Source organism: Oncorhynchus mykiss, chromosome 16 (assembly GCF_057628025.1).
Source record: "Oncorhynchus mykiss isolate SJ-2025 chromosome 16, ASM5762802v1, whole genome shotgun sequence".
Classification (NCBI taxonomy): Eukaryota; Metazoa; Chordata; class Actinopteri; order Salmoniformes; family Salmonidae; genus Oncorhynchus; species Oncorhynchus mykiss.
In genome coordinates this window covers 67172501-67193094 of record NC_143037.1, presented here as the reverse complement: position 1 = coordinate 67193094, position 20594 = coordinate 67172501, and the positions used below count along the sequence as shown (strand labels likewise).

Genomic DNA, 20594 nt, shown 5'->3' with positions numbered 1-20594 from the left:
TAGCATCAGTAATTCTACATGTTGTTGTTAGCCCAGCTAGCATGGACACTGACAGTTATGAATCTGATGCAGCTGAAGAGCTACTGCACCCTAACCCGGGAAAGAACTGAACAACAGACAGGAACGTTGGACCATCGAAGAGGCGCAAATATACTATTTCACAACCTGATGAAACCTTCACTCTTGCGCAGACATTTAGAAACAAAACATGCCAATTTGAAAAATAAGCCGCAGGAGTTTTTTGAGCGAGAATTAAGACGTCTTTCGAGTAGTGAGACATTTATAAAATCAACAGATACCATTAATAAGAAGGGGCTAGAAGCGTCTTATATGGTGAGCTACCGAGTGGCTAGGACAGGCAAGCCCCATACTATTGTAGAGGACTTAATTCTTCCTGCTGCTGCGGATATGGCTGGGACAATGCTGGGGGAAAAGGCCCAAAAAACTATACAGACAATGCCTTCATCAAACAACACTGTTTCACGACGCAGCAGTGACATGGCAGGAGGTGTTTTAAATCAATTACTGCTTCGCATACAAGCCAGTGAATTCTATGCATTACAGCTGGATGAGTCAACAGGCCTGGCACAGCTCCTGGTCAATTAAGGAAGACATCCTCTTCTGCAAACCACTGAAAACCAGGACAACATGAGAGGATATTTTAAAGTACTGGACAGCTTTGTGACATCAAATGGACTTTGGTGGTCAAGATGTGTTTGTATCTGTACTGATGGCGCTAAGCCATGACAGGGAGACATAGTGGAGTGGTAACGCGCGTGCCAGCAGTTGCACCCGACGCCACTTGGGTACACTGCAGCATCCACCGAGAGGCTCTTGCTGCCAAAGGAATGCCTGACAGCTTGAAAGACATTTTGGACACTACAGTGAAAATGGTTAACTTTGTTAAAGCAAGGCCCCTGAACTCTCCTGTATTTACTACACTATGCAATGGTATGGGCAGCGACCATGTAACGCTTTTACAACATACAGAAGTGCGCTGGTTATCAAGGGGAAAAGTATTGACACGTTTTGGAATTGAGAGACGAGCTTAAAGTTTTATTTTTTGACCATCATTTTCACTTGTCTGACTGCTTGCATGATGACGAGTTTCTCACACGACTGGCCTATCTGGGTGATGTTTTTTCTCGCTGGAATGTTCTGAATCTAGGATGTGTGGGACAAAATTGAGGCTATGATTAAGAAGTTGGAGCTCTTCTCTGTCTGCATTAACAAGGACAACACACAAGTCTTTGCATTAACAAGGACAACACACAAGTCTTTGCATTAACAAGGACAACACACAAGTCTTTGCATTAACAAGGACAACACACAAGTCTTTCCATCATTGTATGATTTTTTGTGTGCAAATGAACTCAAGTTTACGGACAATGTCAAATGTGATATAGCGAAGCACCTGAGTGAGATGGGTGCGCAAATACACAGGTACTTTCCCAAAACGGATGACACAAACAACTGGATTCATTATCCCTTTCATGCCCTGCCTCCAGTCCACTTACCGATATCTGAACAAGAGAGTCTCATTGAAATTGCAACAAGCGGTTCTGTGAAAATTTAATTTAATCAGAAGCCACTGCCAGATTTCTAGATTGGGCTGCGCTCAGAGTATCCTGCCTTAGCAAATCACACTGTTAAAACACTGATGCCCTTTGCAACCACGTACCTATGTGAGAGTGGATTCTCGGCCCTCACTAGCATGAAAATTAAATACAGGCACAGACTGTGTGTGGGAAATTATTTAAGACTTGAGACTCTCTCCAATACAACCCAACATTGCAGAGTTATGTTCATTCTTTCAAGCACACCCTTCTCATTAACTCATTAACCTGAGTTATTCACAATTGTCAATTGACAAATAAGGTTTTATATGTAAGATGGTTAAATAAAGAGCAAAATGATTGATTATTGTTATATTATTATTGTGCCCTGGTCCTATAAGAGCTCTTTGACACTTCCCACGAGCCGTATAAATGTATCGTGTAACGTGTGTGTGGCAGGCTTACAATGATGGCAAAAAACAACATTTGAGAGTGCGCTGACCCTGGTGCTAGAGGGGGTACGCAGCTGGAGGTTGAATGTTTGAAGGGGTACGGGACTATAAAAAGTTTGGGAACCACAGCCTTAGTAGATGCCTTTGTGTGGGAGTACTCTTATGTTTGTCATGTGTGGGTTGAGAACCGTAAATGCCTGGCTTGTATAGTTCACACTCAATTCTCACTGCAACTTTAATGAACTTCTACCTAGTGGTCCCCACAGCAACATACACACAGGGTGTTTCTCAATATGCATACTACCGTGCTCCACATTCTCATGCTCTGAGTGCATTCTCCGAGGACTTTCTTGTGAGGACTAGAGTGTGAAGAATGCATAAAACATTATATTTGAGAAGCATTCGCATTTTCCCTACTGAATTACCTCACACTCCCCCTACTGTATTACCTCACACTCCCCCTACTGTATTACCTTACACTCCCCCTACTGTATTACCTCACACTCCCCTTACTGAATTACCTCACACTCCCCCTACTGTATTACCTCACACTCCCCCTACTGTATTACCTTACACTCCCCCTACTGTATTACCTTACACTCCCCCTACTGTATTACCTTACACTCCCCCTACTGTATTACCTCACACTCCCCCTACTGTATTACCTCACACTCCCCCTACTGTATTACCTCACACTCCCCCTACTGTATTACCTCACACTCCCCCTACTGTATTACCTTACACTCCCCCTACTGTATTACCTCACACTCCCCCCCACACTCCCCCTACTGTATTACCTCACACTCCCCCTACTGTATTACCTCACACTCCCCCTACTGTATTACCTCACACTCCCCCTACTGTATTACCTTACACTCCCCCTACTGTATTACCTCACACTCCCCCCCACACTCCCCCTACTGTATTACCTTACACTCCCCCTACTGTATTACCTCACACTCCCCCTACTGTATTACCTCACACTCCCCCTACTGTATTACCTCACACTCCCCCTACTGTATTACCTCACACTCCCCCTACTGTATTACCTTACACTCCCCCTACTGTATTACCTCACACTCCCCCCCACACTCCCCCTACTGTATTACCTTACACTCCCCCTACTGTATTACCTCACACTCCCCCTACTGTATTACCTCACACTCCCCCTACTGTATTACCTCACACTCCCCCTACTTTATTACCTCACACTCCCCCTACTGAATTACCTCACACTCCCACTACTGTATTACCTAACACTCCCCCTACTGTATTACCTTACACTCCCCCTACTGTATTACCTCACACTCCCCCTACTGAATTACCTCACACTCCCACTACTGTATTACCTCACACTCCCCCTACTGTATTACCTCACACTCCCCCTACTGTATTACCTCACACTCCCACTACTGTATTACCTCACACTCCCCCTACTGTATTACCTCACACTCCCACTACTGTATTACCTCACACTCCCCCTACTGTATTACCTCACACTCCCCCTACTGAATTACCTCACACTCCCACTACTGTATTACCTCACACTCCCCCTACTGTATTACCTCACACTCCCCCTACTGTATTACCTCACACTCCCACTACTGTATTACCTCACACTCCCCCTACTGTATTACCTCACACTCCCCCTACTGTATTACCTCACACTCCCCCTACTGTATTACCTCACACTCCCCCTACTGTATTACCTCACACTCCCACTACTGTATTACCTCACACTCCCCCTACTGTATTACCTCACACTCCCACTACTGTATTACCTCACACTCCCCCTACTGTATTACCTCACACTCCCCCTACTTTATTACCTCACACTCCCCCTACTGAATTACCTCACACTCCCACTACTGTATTACCTAACACTCCCCCTACTGTATTACCTTACACTCCCCCTACTTTATTACCTCACACTCCCCCTACTGAATTACCTCACACTCCCACTACTGTATTACCTAACACTCCCCCTACTGTATTACCTTACACTCCCCCTACTGTATTACCTCACACTCCCCCTACTGTATTACCTCACACTCCCCCTACTGTATTACCTTACACTCCCCCTACTGTATGACCTCACACTCCCCCTACTGAATTACCTCACACTCCCCCTACTGTATTACCTTACGCTGCACCTCCCCATTCACTGAACTGTCTTCCAGCCAGGAAAATGGCAACAATAGCAGCAAAACAAGATACAATGCATTTGGAAAGTATTCATAGCCATTGACTTTTTCCCCATTTTGTTATGTTACAGACTTTTTCCAGAATGGATTACAAACTACACACAATACCCCATAATGACAAAGCAAACGTATTAAAAATGTAAAACTGAAATATCACATTTACATAAGTATTCAGATGCTTTACTCAGTACACTGTTGAAGCACTTTTGGCAGTGATTACAGCCTCAAGTCTTGGATATGACACTACAAGCTTGGCACACGTGTATTTGGGGAGTTTCTCCCATTCTTCTCTGCCTATCCTCTCAAGCTCTGTCAGGTTGCATGGGGAGCGTCGCTGCACAGCTATTTTCAGGTCTCTCCAGAGATGTTCAATCGGGTTCAAGTCCGGGCTTTGGCTGAGCCACTCAAGGAAATTCATAGACTTGTCCCGAAGCCACCCCTGCGTTGTCTTGGCTGTGTGCTTAGGGTCTTTGTCCTGTTGGACGATGAACCTTCTTCCCCAGTTTGAGGTCCTGAGCGCTCTGAAGCATGATGCTGCCACCACCAGGCTTCACCTTAAGGATGGTGCCAGGTTTCCTCGAGACATGACGCTTGGCATTCAGGCTAAAGAGTTCAATCTTGGTTTCATCAGACCAGAGAATCTTGTTTCTCATGGTCTGAGAGTCCTTTAGGTGCCTTTTCGCAAACTCCAAGCAGGCTGTCATGTGCCTTTTACTGAAGAGTGGCTTCCGTCTGGCCACTCTACCATAAAGGCCTGATTGGTGGAGTGCTGAAGAGATGGTTGTCCTTCTGAAAGGTTCTCCCATCTCCACAGAGGAACTCTGGAGCTCTGTCAGAGTGACCATCGGCTTCTGGGTCACCTCCCTGACCAAGGCCCTTCTCCCCCCAATTTCTCAGTTTGGACGGGCAGCCAGCTTTAGGAAGAGTCTTGGTGATTAGAAACTTCTTCCATTAAAAAATGATGGAGGCCACTGTGTTCTTGGGGACCTTCAATCTTTTGTACACTTCCCTAGATCGGTGCCTCAACACAATCCTGTCTCGGAGCTCTACGGACAATTCCTTCGACCTCATGGCTTGGTTTTTGCCTCTGACATGCACTGTCAACTGCAAACACCTTATGTAGACAGGTGTTTGCCTTTCTAAATCATGTTCAGTCAATTGAATATACCACAGGTGGACTCCAATCATGTTGTAGAAACATCTCAAGGATGATCAATGGAAACAGGATGCAGCTGAGCTCAATTTCGAGTCTCATAGCAAAGGGTCTGAATACTTTTGTAAATAAGGTATTTCTGTTTTTTACTTTTAATACATTTGCAAGAATATCAAAAAATCTGTTTTCACTTTGTCATTATGGGGTATTGATAAGTGTAGATTGAGGACAATGTTTTATTTAATCCATAACAAAATAAAAAATATGCAAAATGTGGAAAAAGTCAATGGGTCTGAATGCACTGTATACACAAAGCAAACATTTTAATTCCTAATTAGCAACTATATGTGAATCGTAATAGTCTAGCTATCCAGCTAGTTAAATAGGCAAAAATTACCTAAAACTAATGTTATGCAAGGTAGATATCAATTTTTGGTGGGTCGCTAGCTACCAATTGTTTGTGGCTAGCTAGCTAGCTGGCGAGTTAGCCCTATTGACTTACTATTAACTTACCCATTCACTGAACCCTCTTCCAGCCAGGACAAGTTCTTCGTGGATAGCTAGCTAGCTAACAATTCTTTATGGCTATCTATCTAGCTAACAGTAGTAGCTAGCCAGTTAGCCCTATTGACTTACTATGGGCTTGCGATCTACGCACACTACAGTGGGTATTGTAGGCAGGTAAATATGCCAAAATTACCACAGGCAACGTATCAGATGTAAATGGGCAACATTTCATTCCGACATTGGAGTATATTTTCTCCCGATTCAGCTCAAATAGTAATAGCCGCCATTGATTTCAATAAATGTGCAAGTACTTTCTATAAATACTTTCCATTGAAGCTTGCATCAATGCATGCTTCAAAATATGTACAAACTGATTACGCATTCGAGAAGTACCCCCTTTGTGCTTCGTGTTTCGCGTATTTTGATTTGGACTCCGATTTGCATGCTCGGAGCACGGTAGTATGTATTTTGAAAAACACCAACAGTCTCAACTTGAAGCTGCTTTGAAACAAATATCTAGTAGGAGAGGCTGTGTTTGGGAATAATGTGCATGTGTGTAGGCGGGTTTGTTTCTGTTGTTTTATGTATCTGTACATATAATTGTGTGTCTATGTAGGTATGCAAACGTGCTTATGTGTTCCACAGAAATAGCCAAAGCTCACAGAGCAGGGTGAAAAAAAGGAGGGTAATTGAGCCGGCCACTTAAGCCGATTAGTAACTTTCCCCTCTGTGTGCATTTGAGGGGTGGGTAGGGGGGTCCCTGCAGATCAAGGCAAATATGTTCCTTTTTTCCCCCAACTTTATTAAATATGGTTAGGAGGCTCTAACACAAGATTAGCAAAGGATACCGGGAAGTTGCTTTCTCAGCAAAATCCCAAATCTGCGTATGTGCTTCAGGGAAGAGAACAGAGCTGTGAAGTAGAACAGAGCCATGGGTTTTTCGCCATATATCCTGGGAGGTATTATTTGACTGTGCGTACATGTTGGTGTTCATGTTGTGTTCCTAACGTTGTGTCAGATGAATCTGTGTGTGGGTTTGGATGCATGTGTGTGTGTGTGTGTGTTCATGTTGTGTTGCTATGGATTGACTCTGGCCCTCAGATCTTCTTCTCATATGCTATTGTTACCTATGTCGCCGCCTCTGGAAAAACTGTGTTCTCTGTTTTGTTGGAGTGTTTGGCGCCGACAGAGATGGACGCCTCGCTTCGCGTTCTTAGGAAATTATGCAGTAGATTATTTTTTTAACGTACTATTTCTGTTACCCCAGGAAATCTTAAGTTTTATTACATACAGCTGGGAGGAACTCTTGGATATAAGAGCAACGTCAACTTACCAACATTATGACCAGGAATACGACTTTCCCGAAGCGGATCCTCTGTTTGCACCACCACCCAGGACAATGGATCTGTTCCCAGTAGGCGACCCAAAATGACGGAGCGGTCTTCTGGTCAGGCTCCATAGACGGGCACACCGCCCACCGCTCCCAAGTATACTACTCGCCAATGTCCAGTCTCTTGACAACAAGGTAGATGAAATTCGAGCAAGGGTTGCCTTCCAGAGAGACATCAGAGATTGTAACATTCTCTGTTTCACGGAAACATGGCTCACTCGGGATATGTTATCAGAATCGGTACAGCCACCTGGTTTCTTCACACATCGCTCCGACAGAAACAAACATCTCTCTGGTAAGAAGAAAGGCGGGGGTGTATGCCTTATGATTAACGAGTCATGGTGTGATTATAACACACAGGAACTCAAGTCCTTTTGTTCACCTGACCTAGAATTCCTTACGATCAAATGCCGACCGCATTACCTACCAAGAGAATTCTCTTCGATTATAATCACAACCGTGTATATCCCCCCCCCCCCCCCCCCCCCCAAGCAGACACCTCGACGGCCCTGAAAGAACTTCATTGGACTCTATGTAAACTGGAAACCACATATATTCTTAACTGCATGTATTGTAGCTGGGGATTTTAACAAGGCTAATCTGAAAACAAGACTCCCTAAATTTTATCAGCATATCGAATGCGTGACCCTGGCTGGCAACACTCTGGATCATTGCTACTCTAATTTCCGCGACGCATACAAAGCCCCCCCCCGCCCTCCTTTTGGCAAATCTGACCAAAACTAAATTTTGTTGCTCCCAGCCAATAGACAGAAACTTAAACAGGAAACACCCGTGCTCAGGTCTGTTCAACGCTGGTCCGACCAATCTGATTCCATGCTTCAAGATTGCTTCGATCACGCGGACTGGGATATGTTCCGGATAGCATCGGACAATAACATTGATGAATACACTGATTCGGTGACCGAGTTTATTAACAAGTGCATCGGGGATGTGGTACCCACGGTGACTTATTAAATCCTTCCCCAACCAGAAACCGTGGATTGATGGCAGCATTTGTGCAAAACTGAAAGCGCAAACCACTGCTTTTAATCATGGCAAGGCGACAGGAAACATGACCAAATACAAGCAATATAGCTAATCCCTCCGCAAGGCAATCAAACAAGCTAAGCGTCAGTATAAAGACAAAGTAGAGTCGCAATTCAACGGCTCAGACACGAGACGTATGTGGCAGGGTCTACAGTCAATCACGGACTACAAAAGAAAACCAGCCCGTCGCGGACACCAATGTCTTGCTCCCAGACAAACAAAAAACTTTTTTGCTCGCTTTGAGGACAATACAGTGCCATTGACATGGCCCGCTAACAAAACCTGCGGGCTCTCCTTCACCGCAGCCAACATGAGTAAAACATTTAAACGTGTTAACCCTCGCAAGGCTGCTGGCCCAAACAGCATCCCTAGCCTCGTCTTCAGAGCATGCGCAGACCAGCTGGCTTTTATGTTTACGGGCATATTCAATCGATCCCTATCCCAGTCTGCTGTTCCCACATGTTTCAAGAGGGCCACCATTGTTCCTATTCCCAAGATAGCTAAGGTAACTGAGCTAAACGACTATCGCCCCGTACCACACACTTCCGGCATCATGAAGTGCTTCGAGAGACTAGTCATTACAGCTCAGCATTTAACACCATAGTACCCTCTAAACCCATCATTAAGCTCAAGACCCTGGCCCTGTGCAACTGGGTCCTCGACTTCCTGATGGGCCGCCCCCAGGTGGTGAGGGTAGGAAACAACATCTCCACCCCACTGATCCTCAACACTGGGGCCCCACAAGGGTGTGTTCTCAGCCCTCTCCTGTACTCCCTGTTCACCCATGACTTTGTGGCCATGCACGCCTACAACTCAAACATCAAGTTTGCAGACGACACTACAGTGGTAGGCTTGGTTACCAACAACGACAAGACGACCTACATGGAGGAGGTGAGGCCCCTCAGAGTGTGGTGTCAGGAAAATAACCTCACATTCAACGTCAACAAAACAAAGGAGATGATCGTGAACTTCAGGAAACAGCAGAGGGAGCACCCCCCTATACACATCGACGGGACAGTAGTGGAGAAGGTGGAAAGTTTTAAGTTCCTCGGCGTACAAATCATGGACAAACTAAAAAATATATACATTTTTTAACTAGGCAAGTCAGTTAAGAACAAATTCTTATTTTCAATTACGGCCTAGGAACAGTGGGTTAACTGCCTGTTCAGGGGCAGAACGACAGATTTGTACCTTGTCAGCTCAGGAATTCGAACTTGCAACCTTTCGGTTACTAGTCCAATGCTCCACCCACACAGACAGCGTGGTGAAGAAGGCGCAACAGCGCCTCTTCAACCTCAGGAGGCTGAAGAAATTTGGCTTGTCACCAAAAACACTCACTTTTACAGATGCACATTCGAGAGCTTCCTGTCAGGCTGTATCACCACCTGGTACGGCAACTGCTCCGCCCACAACCGTAAGGCTCCCCAGAGGGTAGTGAGGTCTGCACAGCGCATCACCGGAGGCAAACTACCTGCCCTCCAGGACACCTACACCACCCGATGTCACAGTGAGTCCATAAAGATCATCAAGGACAACAACCACCCAAGCCACTGCCTGTTCACCCACGCTATCATCCAGAAGGCGAGGTCAATACAGGTGCACCAAAGCAGGGACCGAGAGACTGAAAAACAGCTTCTATCTCAAGGCCATCAGACTGTTAAACAGCCATCACTAACATTGAGTGGCTAGAAGCACAAGCATTTCGCTACATTCGCATTAACATCTGCTAACCATGTGTATGTGACCAATAAAACTTGATTTGATTTGATTTAAATGAAATGATGAAACAATAAATGGCTGTTGTGAATTCTTTAACAGTGCTTTCTGAAAGTATTCAGATTCCTTTTTACACAGTTCGTTACGTTACAGCCTTATTCTAAAATGGATTAAATACAAAAAAATCCTCATCAATCTATGCACAATACCCCATAGTGACAAAGTTTTTTTTTATTCTTTCAAATATATGAAAAGAAAACAGATATCTTACTTACATAAGTATTCAGACCCTTTGCTATGGAACTCAAAATTGAGCTCGGGTGCATCTTGTTTCCATTGATCATCCTTGAGATTGTTCTTCAACTTGATTGGAGTTCACCTGTAGTAAATTCAATTGATTGCACATGATTTGGAAAGGCAGACATCTGTCTATATGGTCCCACAGTTGACAGTGCATGTCATAGCAAAACCATGATGTCAAAGGAATTGTTCGTAGAGCTCCGAAACAAGATTGTGTCAAGGCACAGGCCTGGGGAAGGGTACCAAAACATTTCTGCAGCATTGAATATCCCCAAGAACACAGTGGCCTCCATCATTCTTATATGGAAGAAGTTTGGAACCACCAAGAGTCTGCTTAGAGCTGGCCGCCCAGCTCTATGAAGAGAGTAGACTGGGGTGAAGGACTGGGGTGGGGTGAAGACTGGGGTGGGGTGAAGACTGGGGTGAAGGTTCACCTTCCAACAGGACAAAGACCCTAAGCACACAGCCAAGAAAACACAAGAGTGGCTTTGGGACAAGTTTTTGAATCTCATTGAGTGGCCCAGCCAGAGCCCGGACTTGAACTCGATCAAACATCTCTGGAGAGACCGGAAAATAACTGTGCAGTGACGCTCCCCATCCAACCTGACAGAGCTTGAGAGGATCTGCAGAGAAGAATGGGAGAAACTCACCAAATACAGGTGTGCCAAGCTTGTAGTTTCTTACCCAAGAAGACTTGAGGCTGTAATCGCTGCCAAAGGTGCTTCAACAAAGTACTGCGTAAAGGGTCTGAATACTTATGTAAATGGGGTATTGTGTGTTGATTGATGAGAAAAAAAAGTATAATTATATCCATTTTTGAATAAGGCTGTAACATAACAAAATGTGGAAAAAGTCAAGGGGTCTGAATTCTTTCCGAATGCACTGTAGACGTTCACACACTTGTTTGAGGACGTTACATCATGTCATCACACCCACCAGTGTGGAGACCCTACTCTAGCTCTTCTTACCATCTTTTATGCCTAAGTTGGTTTTAGGTGGTTTGAAACAACCAATTGATATACTATAAGGTCTGTAAGTCAAGTAATAAACTAGTGTGGGAGGAAACACTAGCTGTCAGTTCACAGCTCTGTTTCCTTCCCTGTAGGTAGTATACTTTACAGCTCTGTTTCCTTCCCTGTAGGTAGTGTACTTCACAGCTCTGTTTCCTTACCTGTAGGTAGTATACTTTACAGCTCTGTTTCCTTCCCTGTAGGTAGTGTACTTCACAGCTCTGTTTCCTTACCTGTAGGTAGTGTAGTTCACAGCTCTGTTTCCTTCTCTGTAGGTAGTCCCTTCTCTGTAGGTAGTGTACTTCACATCTCTGTTTCCTTCCCTGTAGGTAGTGTACTTCACAGCTCTGTTTCCTTCCCTGTAGGTAGTGTACTTCACAGCTCTGTTTCCTTCCCTGTAGGTAGTGTACTTCACATGTTTGTTTCCTTCCCTGTAGGTAGTGTACTTCACAGCTCTGTTTCCTTCCCTGTAGGTAGTGTACTTCACAGCTCTGTTTCCTTCCCTGTAGGTAGTGTACTTCACAGCTCTGTTTCCTTCCCTGTAGGTAGTGTACTTCACAGCTCTGTTTCCTGCCCTGTAGGTAGTGTACTTCGCATATCTGTTTCCTTCTCTGTAGGTAGTCCCTTCTCTGTAGGTAGTGTACTTCACATCTCTGTTTCCTTCCCTGTAGGTAGTGTACTTCACATCTCTGTTTCCTTCCCTGTAGGTAGTGTACTTCACATATCTGTTTCCTTCCCTGTAGGTAGTGTACTTCACATGTCTGTTTCCTTCCCTGTAGGTAGTGTACTTCACAGCTCTGTTTCCTTCCCTGTAGGTAGTGTACTTCACAGCTCTGTTTCCTTCCCTGTAGGTAGTGTACTTCACATCTCTGTTCCCTTCCCTGTAGGTAGTGTACTTCACATCTCTGTTTCCTTCCCTGTAGGTAGTGTACTTCACATAACTGTTTCCTTCTCTGTAGGTAGTCCCTTCTCTGTAGGTAGTGTACTTCACATCTCTGTTTCCTTCCCTGTAGGTAGTGTACTTCACAGCTCTATTTCCTTCCCTGTTGGTAGTGTACTTCACATCTCTGTTTCCTTCCTTGTAGGTAGTGTACTTCACATCTCTGTTTCCTTCCCTGTAGGTAGTGTACTTCACAGCTCTGTTTCCTTACCTGGTCCTGGTGGTTCTGTTGGCCCATGGTGTAACCTTACCTGGAGCGCTGGATGGGATTGTGTACTATCTGAAACCAGACTGGTCCAAACTCTGGGAAGCCCAGGTATGGTGTGTACAATACAGACAGCATGTGTTGCACAGGGATATGCAAGGATTGTTTTAACATAAATATTCATGTTCCTAGGTGTGGATTGATGCTGGCACTCAGATCTTCTTCTCCTATGCCATTGGTCTGGGTGCTTTAACTGCCCTTGGCAGCTACAACCGCTTCCACAACAACTGCTACCAGTAAGTATGACAAAAAAGCACAGTTAGACCATAAAACCCATCAACCACTGCTACCAAACATGACCACAAATTGGATCCCACCCCCAAAAAAACTGCAGGGATAATTAGTTATTGGTTATGGATCTTTATTCTTAGTTGGATAAGATATAAGAGAGAAAACAAGCATTGTCTTGAACGTCCATTATTCTCACAAGAGTGTCTGAGTATAACATCTAATAATCCCAAGAGTGTCTGAGTATAACATCTAATAATCCGAGTGAGTCAGCTCCCTCACTAGTCCCACTGCTGCAGCAGCTCTGGGTTGACTGGCTGAGATGCTTCTAGCATGTGTTTAGCATAGACTGACTCAGAAATGTAAACAAACCCAACTTCCTAAAATGGCAGTTTTCTGGACGTTGCCAATAATATGGACATTTTTTAATAGATACCAAGTCTTGATACTAATGTTAGGGCTTAGCGGGAATTTATGGAATGTCCATGTAGGTGTAGCCTTTCAATTACTTTTTTCTATTTTTTTTTTGTTTACCTTAGTTAGAAATGTACATGCAGTCTCAGTTATGACGGTATTCATATTAGCTAGTCATGGTCCTCTGATGTAGGCTATATGATAACCATAAACTGTAAATGAGGGTAAACAGGGTATGAGAGAGTTTGAGTTTTGATTTGGTTTATAGGTCTAGTAGATGACGGAGCTGATGAATGGAGCTGTTAAAACAATGCTTCATCGTCAGGGACCAATCAGCACATTCACCTCCTGTCCACCAATCAGCACGACCACCTCCTGTCCTCACAGTTTTATAGGATCTCATTAACTTGTTTCTCAATGGTTGTCTTGAATTAACACTTCACACTTCATCCATGTATCACTGTTGTGCTATCTGTCCACAAATCACTCTCAACATACAGTAGCCATGAACTATTATCTGGACCTCTGAGGATGATGATTCCAAATGCATCCTGATTAGGGATGTTACGGTGACCGTATTACCACTACACCGGCGGTCACGAAGGTCATGAAGGCAGTCAAAAACCATGTGACCGTTAAGTCACTGTAATTAGGCTTCTCCAAGCTCTGATGCAGGTCGTTAGTAGTCTACCAAACTTGCTAACTGCCTGGTACTCAGCACTCTATTGTCCCTCTAATCACTCTGACATCAATGTAAATGTATTTGAAAACCTAATCAAGCACTTCATGAGAGCCCATGAGCTCATGTTGCGCAACATTTCAATAGGCTATGCAAGTCCGCAAGAAAACAGAGTGATGGCCTCAACTAAAAAGAGGAGGATCCCATCAGCTTTCAATAGGCTAGTCCTACTATATTTATTTCTCAACTTGTCTGATATTAAGCACATTGCTTATATTTGCAACAGGAGTATAGCCTACCTAGCTGGCATGAAAATAAACCGGGGGGAAAAGCTTCCTCCTTTCTTTTCTTCTTAATGTGTTTGAGCCAATCAGTTTTGTGGTGACAAGATAGGGTTGGTATACAGAAGATAGCCCTATGTGGTAAAAGACTAAATCCATATTATGGCAAGAACAGCTCAAATAAGTAAAGAGAAATTACAGTCCATCATTAGAATTTTTTTCAAGTGCAGTCACAAAAACCATCAAGCGCTATGAAGAACATGGATCTCATGAGCCTCACCACAGGAAAGAAAGACCCAGAGTTACCGCTTCTGCAGAGGATAAGTTCATTAGAGTTACCAGTCTCAGAAATTGCAGCCCAAATAAATGCTTCACAGAGTTCAAGTAACACATCTCAACATCAACTGTTCATGGTAAATTGCTGCAATGAAACTACTACTAAAGGACACCAATAGGAAGAAGAGACTTGCTTAGGCCAAGAAACATGAGCAATGGACATTAGACCGATGGGAATTGGTCCTTTGGTCTGATGAGTCCAAATTTGAGATTTTTGGTTCCAACCGCCGTGTAGTTGTGAGATGCAGAGTAGGTGAGCAGATGATCTTTGCATGTGTGATTCCCACCGTGAAGCATAGAGGAGGAGGTGTGATGGTGTGGGGGTGCTTTGCTGGTGACACTGTCAGTGATTTATTTAGAATTCAATGCACACCAGTATGGCTACCACAGCATTCTGCAGTGATACGCCATCCCATCTGGTTTGCGCTTAGGGGGACTATCAACAGGACAATTACCCCAAACACACCTCCAGGCTGTGTAAGGGCTATTTGACCAAGAAGGAGAGTGATGGAGTGCTGCATCAGATGACCTGGCCTCCACAATCACCCGACCGCAACCCAATTGAGTTGGTTTGGAGTGAGTTGTACCGCAGAGTGGAGGAAAAGCAGCCAAGTGCTCAGCATATGTGGGACCTCCTTCAAGACTGTTGGAAAAGCATTCCACGTGAAGCTGGTTGAGAGAATGCCAAGAGTGTCCAAAGCTGTCATCAAGGCAAAGGGTAGCTACTTTGAAGAATCTAAAATATAAATACACTTTTTTTGGTTACTACATGATTCCATATGAGTTATTTCATAGTTTTGATGTCTTCACTATTATTCTACAATGTAGAAAATAGTAAAAATAAAGAAAAACTATTGAATGAGTAGGTGTGTCCAAACTTTTGACTGGTACTATATATTATTTAGTATATGTAAAGACAATATTAAATCAAGAATAGTCTTATGGGTGACAATATTAGCCTATCACTTGTGAATAATGCCCAGAATAAGAAACAATGCCCTTTTTTGTGACTTTTTCTAATCATAGTCACACACCGCATGTAGCCTAGCCCATGGGCCTATATGTTTTAATAAGGTTTGTATCACAACTAAAGTGGCCTAATAACTTCTTAATATTGAGAACAATAATCCGCTTTACAAGGGGTGTAGAGCCTAACTGACATACATAAGCAGCATGTGAGTTTCAATTTTGTGGAAAATAATTTTCACCATAAAAATGCACCTTTTATAATAAAACCATTACATGCATAATTGCATTTATGGTCACTTTTGTTTATGGTGTTTTCTGCTAATGGAACATTCACGCTTATAGCCTACTACGATGTGCGCATTGCTGCGCTTATAATGTGAAGAAATACCCTAATAGTTTATCAACATTTTAGGCTAAACATTCTGATCTGTTGCGTCAACCACATTCCGTAAAAATGTTTTTGGGGATGCTAGTGGTTGTATTAATTTGGGATCTATCACATCCCACAACTGTCCCAGACTGTGTTTGGAATATTTATTTCTCACTCAGAATAGAAGAATAGGTCGACTTTTGTTCTATGGGAGATAGTAGATTGACATAGACTAGTGCTTTTGCTGTTTGTTAGGCCTACTCATCTTGTTGGCTGATGAAAAGTAAATATGGACAGTTCTTCCAATATCTTCAATAAGCACCTCTGAATTGGATAAGGACACGCGCAGTTGTGTCACCGATGTGTCTGTCTTCACTTGTAGCCTGTGAGAAAGACCCGATCACGTGATGGAGTACGCAGCACTCAGGGAGAAGGGCACAACGGCCATTTTTTTAGGGTGCATTACGGACACACAAAGGGGATGCCGCTGTGAAATTCTAGGCATTATGAAGTGCTTGTCAAATTGTGAATGAGTGACTGATGTAGTGTGTACAGCCTGCACAAAAAAAAGCAAAGCAGAGCTCATGTCTTTCAAGGGACTTTTTTTCAAATCATAATTAGAGTCTCATCATGCAGCCTTACAATGTATTAAAAATCAAAACATATAGCCCAACGTTTGTAGAACAACTAAACTAATAACTCTAAATGAATATAGAAATACCTATTTCTTTGTTAACCGCTCAACACAGAATAGCCGCATGTGCTCACTCCCTCGAATCGTTTGGAGAACATATCCTTTATGTTTTATTCAGCTTTGTTCAATTGTATTCTTCATCATTTAAAATAATGCCACGGAATTCTAAGCAAATCTTGTCTGCTAAATTAACTAGTGTAGCCCACAGCCATTTGGCATAGCCAGATCAGGACCGGACATAAGGACAACTTAGAGTATGCTATTCTGTTCTTCTGAAAATAGACTACATTTTCTTCATATCATGCTTCTTTAGACCTGTGTAAAATAAATAATGCATTTATTGTGAAGGTGTAGGCTATATTACATGGATGTATTAGACTTTTTAAAATGTAGATGTTCCAAATGTCTGCAACAGTAGCTAGTGGCTAGGGGTGGCAGGGTAGCCTAGTGGTTAGAGCGTTGGTGGTTAGAGCGTTGGACTAGTAACCGGAAGGTTGCAAGTTCGAATCCCCGAGCTGACAAGGTACAAATCTGTCGTTCTGCCCCTGAACAGGCAGTTAACCCACTGTTCCTAGGCCGTCATTGAAAATACGAATTTGTTCTTAACTGACTTGCCTAGTTAAATAAAGGTTACTTTTTTTTTTTTAAATGTGTGGAAGCCTCAAGATGCTAAATATGTTTATGTTAATTAACGGTCAATTACCGTGAGACCGACAGTTATCACCGTCTGACAAATGTTTGTTACCGCCACAGCCCTAATCCGGATGCTGACTGTTTGGACTGTTGTTGCATGAAGCTACAGCAATGCTACAAAGCTCAAGTATGCAGGTCATGTTGTTGTGTACACACTCCTCGTATAGCTGGCTCTTAATAAGGGCACAATGGGGCTTATTGGTGGGACAGAGTTGGCAGTATGACTCAGCGTTATCTACAGGGAGGCTAATCCATCTCAGGGAGGATGGGACAGGGAAGGTAGGGCTTTTTCTACCCACCTTAAAAAATACAACAGTTTACTATGGAATACTATGGAGTACTTACTATAGAATGTCGTAGAATACTACAGTAAATAGTAATGTAATAAAATGTTTGCAAAAACAACACTTTTTTAACTATAGTAAATACTGCAGTTCCTCATTTGCATATACCCTGCTTATTCCCCTCCCCCATATCCCAATTTGTGCTATACATCAGTGAGAAACCTACATGCCAAGTATAGACCATAGTGTGTTCAGTACAGGTTATAGAAAAGAGCAGTAGCTCTGAACTATCTGTTCAGACCCCAGTCCTACCTGCAGGTTATGGAAAATCTGCCATTTTAGTATTTCTCCAATAGGTTTCCTCAAGGAGAAAGCCTCCACTTCTATGTCAAAGATAATTCAACTAAAATACTACAGTCATTTTTGTAAGAACACTACAGTAAATGCTACAGTATTTTACAGTCCGCAACAACACTATAGTAAATACTACGGTATACTACAAGCCGCAAAAACACTACATTAATTACTATAGTATATACCATAGTTTTCTTTCACTACAGTATTTATACTATAGATACCTGTAAACACTTCAGTATACTACAGTAAATACTACAGTAAAGTCTGCAAAAACACAACAATGAATACTATAGTGTATAAATAAGTAGCAGTATTTTTAGTTGCCCCTCTATCCTCATTCACGATCTAGCCTAATGTTTCACAGGATAGCAATATGGAGTAAATGGAAGTAGAAGTAGGTGGAAGTGTAGCTGTTATTGCCTACGCCTGTCCAATCCTGTCAGATCTGCGTCATTTGAATCAATAAGAACAGTGATAACAACGCATTGATCTGTACAGTATCACTTCTAACTGTCCTGGATGGATGTTGTTTCTATCACTCCCCTTTCAGCCCTCCAGCCATCCTAGTCTTTTAAAGTAGCTCATTTGCTCTCGTGGCTTTAGAGTCGATATCCAAATTACACCGACAACACAGCAGCTATCAGAGAAAAGCCTACTGATCCTCATGTCTATTTCTCTTTTTCTTTTTCTCTCCTTCGTCCTTCATTCTATTTTAGTCTCCAGCTTTCGTTCCAGACTTCTCTTTTCTAGTCTCACTCGTCTTCTCACTATTACACATTCACTACTATTACATGTTTCACTTTCTCTTTATGTTGTAGTCTGTCTGTCTGTCTGTCTGTCTGTCTGTCTGTCTGTCTGTCTGTCTGTCTGTCTGTCTGTCTGCCTGCCTGCCTGCCTGCCTGCCTGCCTGCCTGCCTGCCTGCCTGTCTGTCTGTCTGTCTGTCTGTCTGTCTGTCTGTCTGTCTGTGTGTGTTTGCTTGATATCAATACCATGTCTTTAAAGTCTCTCTCTCTCTCTCTCTCTCTGCAGAGATGCGTTTGTTCTAGCCATGATCAACAGTGGGACCAGTTTCTTTGCAGGGTTTGTGGTGTTCTCCGTGCTGGGCTTCATGGCTGCAGAGCAGGGGGTCGACATCAGCAAGGTGGCCGAGAGTGGTAAGGATAGAGATCCCTAAAACACTACTACCCCTGTACCTCATCCAGGTGGCTGGTGGATGTCCAAATTTTTCCAGACACAAAAACATTTAACAGACACATTTTTTTCAGATGTGTTTTTATTTATGAAGATAAATCACAGGAAACACATGCACACTCAAATATACACTAGCATTCAAAAGTTTGGGGTCACTTAGAAATGCACTGTTCTGTGACAGTAGTAGTACACAGCGTTCTACAAGATCTTCAGTTTTTTGGCAATTTCTCGCATGGAATAGCCTTCAGTTCTCAGAATAACAATAGACTGATTAGTTTTAGAAGAAAGGTCTTTGTTTCTGGCCATTTTGAGCCTGTAATCGAACCCACAAATGCTGATGCTCCAGATACTCAACTAGTCTAAAGAAGGACAGTTTTATTGCTTCTTTAATTAGCACAACAGTTTTCAGCTGTACTAACATAATTGCAAAATGGTTTTCTAATGATCAATTAGCCTTTTAAAATGATAGACTTGGGTTAGCTAACACAACGTGCCATTGGAACACAGGGGTGATGGTTGCTGATAATGGGCCTCTGTACGCCTATGTAGATATTCCATTAAAAATCTGTAGCTGTTTCCAGCTACAATAGTCATTTACAACATGGGGCGGCAGGGTAGCCTAGTGGTTAGTGTTGGGCTAGTAACCGGAAGGTTGCAAGTTCAAATCCCCGAGCTGACAAGGTACAAATCTGTCGTTCTGCCCCTGAACTGTTCCTAGGCCGTCATTGAAAATAAGAATTTGTTCTTAACTGACTTGCCTGGTTAAATAAAGGTAAAATAAAAAAATATATTGAAAAACAATGAACAATGTCTACACTGTATTTCTGATCATTTTAATGGACGTTTTATTTTATTTTTAAACAAGGACATTTCTAAGTGACCCCAAACTTTTGAATGGTAGTATATATATTGTACATGTTGGCTTTGAATTGAAAAGAAAAAACTGTTCCCAAATACTCTGTGACCACCCACCAATGTGACTTCAATGAATAGACACTCTACCAGCCAATGGCTAAATCTACCAGCATTTGACTGGTGTTAATGCCCCACCGTGAGTCATCCCTATATCTTCATCCTCACTTTGACCTCATCGCACTCACCCTGACCCCTTCCTTATCCCTTTCAGCTTGTGCCCTGATAAAACATCTTCCCTCCCGTCTATCCACTGTTCCCCATCTGGTGTTGTGAAAGTGCTGACTAACTCTGCCTTTCTGTCTCTCTCCAGGTCCAGGCCTGGCCTTCATAGCCTATCCCAAGGCTGTTACTCTGATGCCTATGGCTCCAGTCTGGGCAGCGCTCTTCTTCTTCATGCTGTTGGTACTGGGCCTGGATAGCCAGGTATTGGACAACACACACACACACACACACACACACACACACACAGAGGGATTCTGACAGTTAATGTCTGTAGTTCTATGACACATACTGTGCGTTCACACACTTAGCCACTTACCACTCACAGTGGGGACATTTGAACTTGTCGAGTTGTATATCAAAGTAGTCCATCTTTGTTAGTCCCAGGGCCTGCAGCCATTGTTCCACAAGCACAGAGGCAGT

The 20594-nt window shown here is 43.2% G+C and overlaps 1 protein-coding gene across 3 annotated transcripts in view; it reads left to right on the top strand.

The window, feature by feature from the left end:
- si:ch211-117c9.5 (sodium- and chloride-dependent creatine transporter 1) overlaps positions 1 to 20594 on the top strand; it is a 43464-nt gene that overhangs the window by 15984 nt on the left and 6886 nt on the right. For all 3 annotated transcript variants that reach the window (XM_090203780.1, XM_036947549.2, XM_090203781.1), the window contains exons 6-9: positions 12457 to 12591; positions 12673 to 12776; positions 18876 to 19000; positions 20263 to 20375. In XM_090203780.1, coding sequence (XP_090059906.1) covers positions 12457 to 12591; positions 12673 to 12776; positions 18876 to 19000; positions 20263 to 20375 — 477 coding nt within the window. The remainder of the gene's footprint in view (positions 1 to 12456; positions 12592 to 12672; positions 12777 to 18875; positions 19001 to 20262; positions 20376 to 20594) is intronic.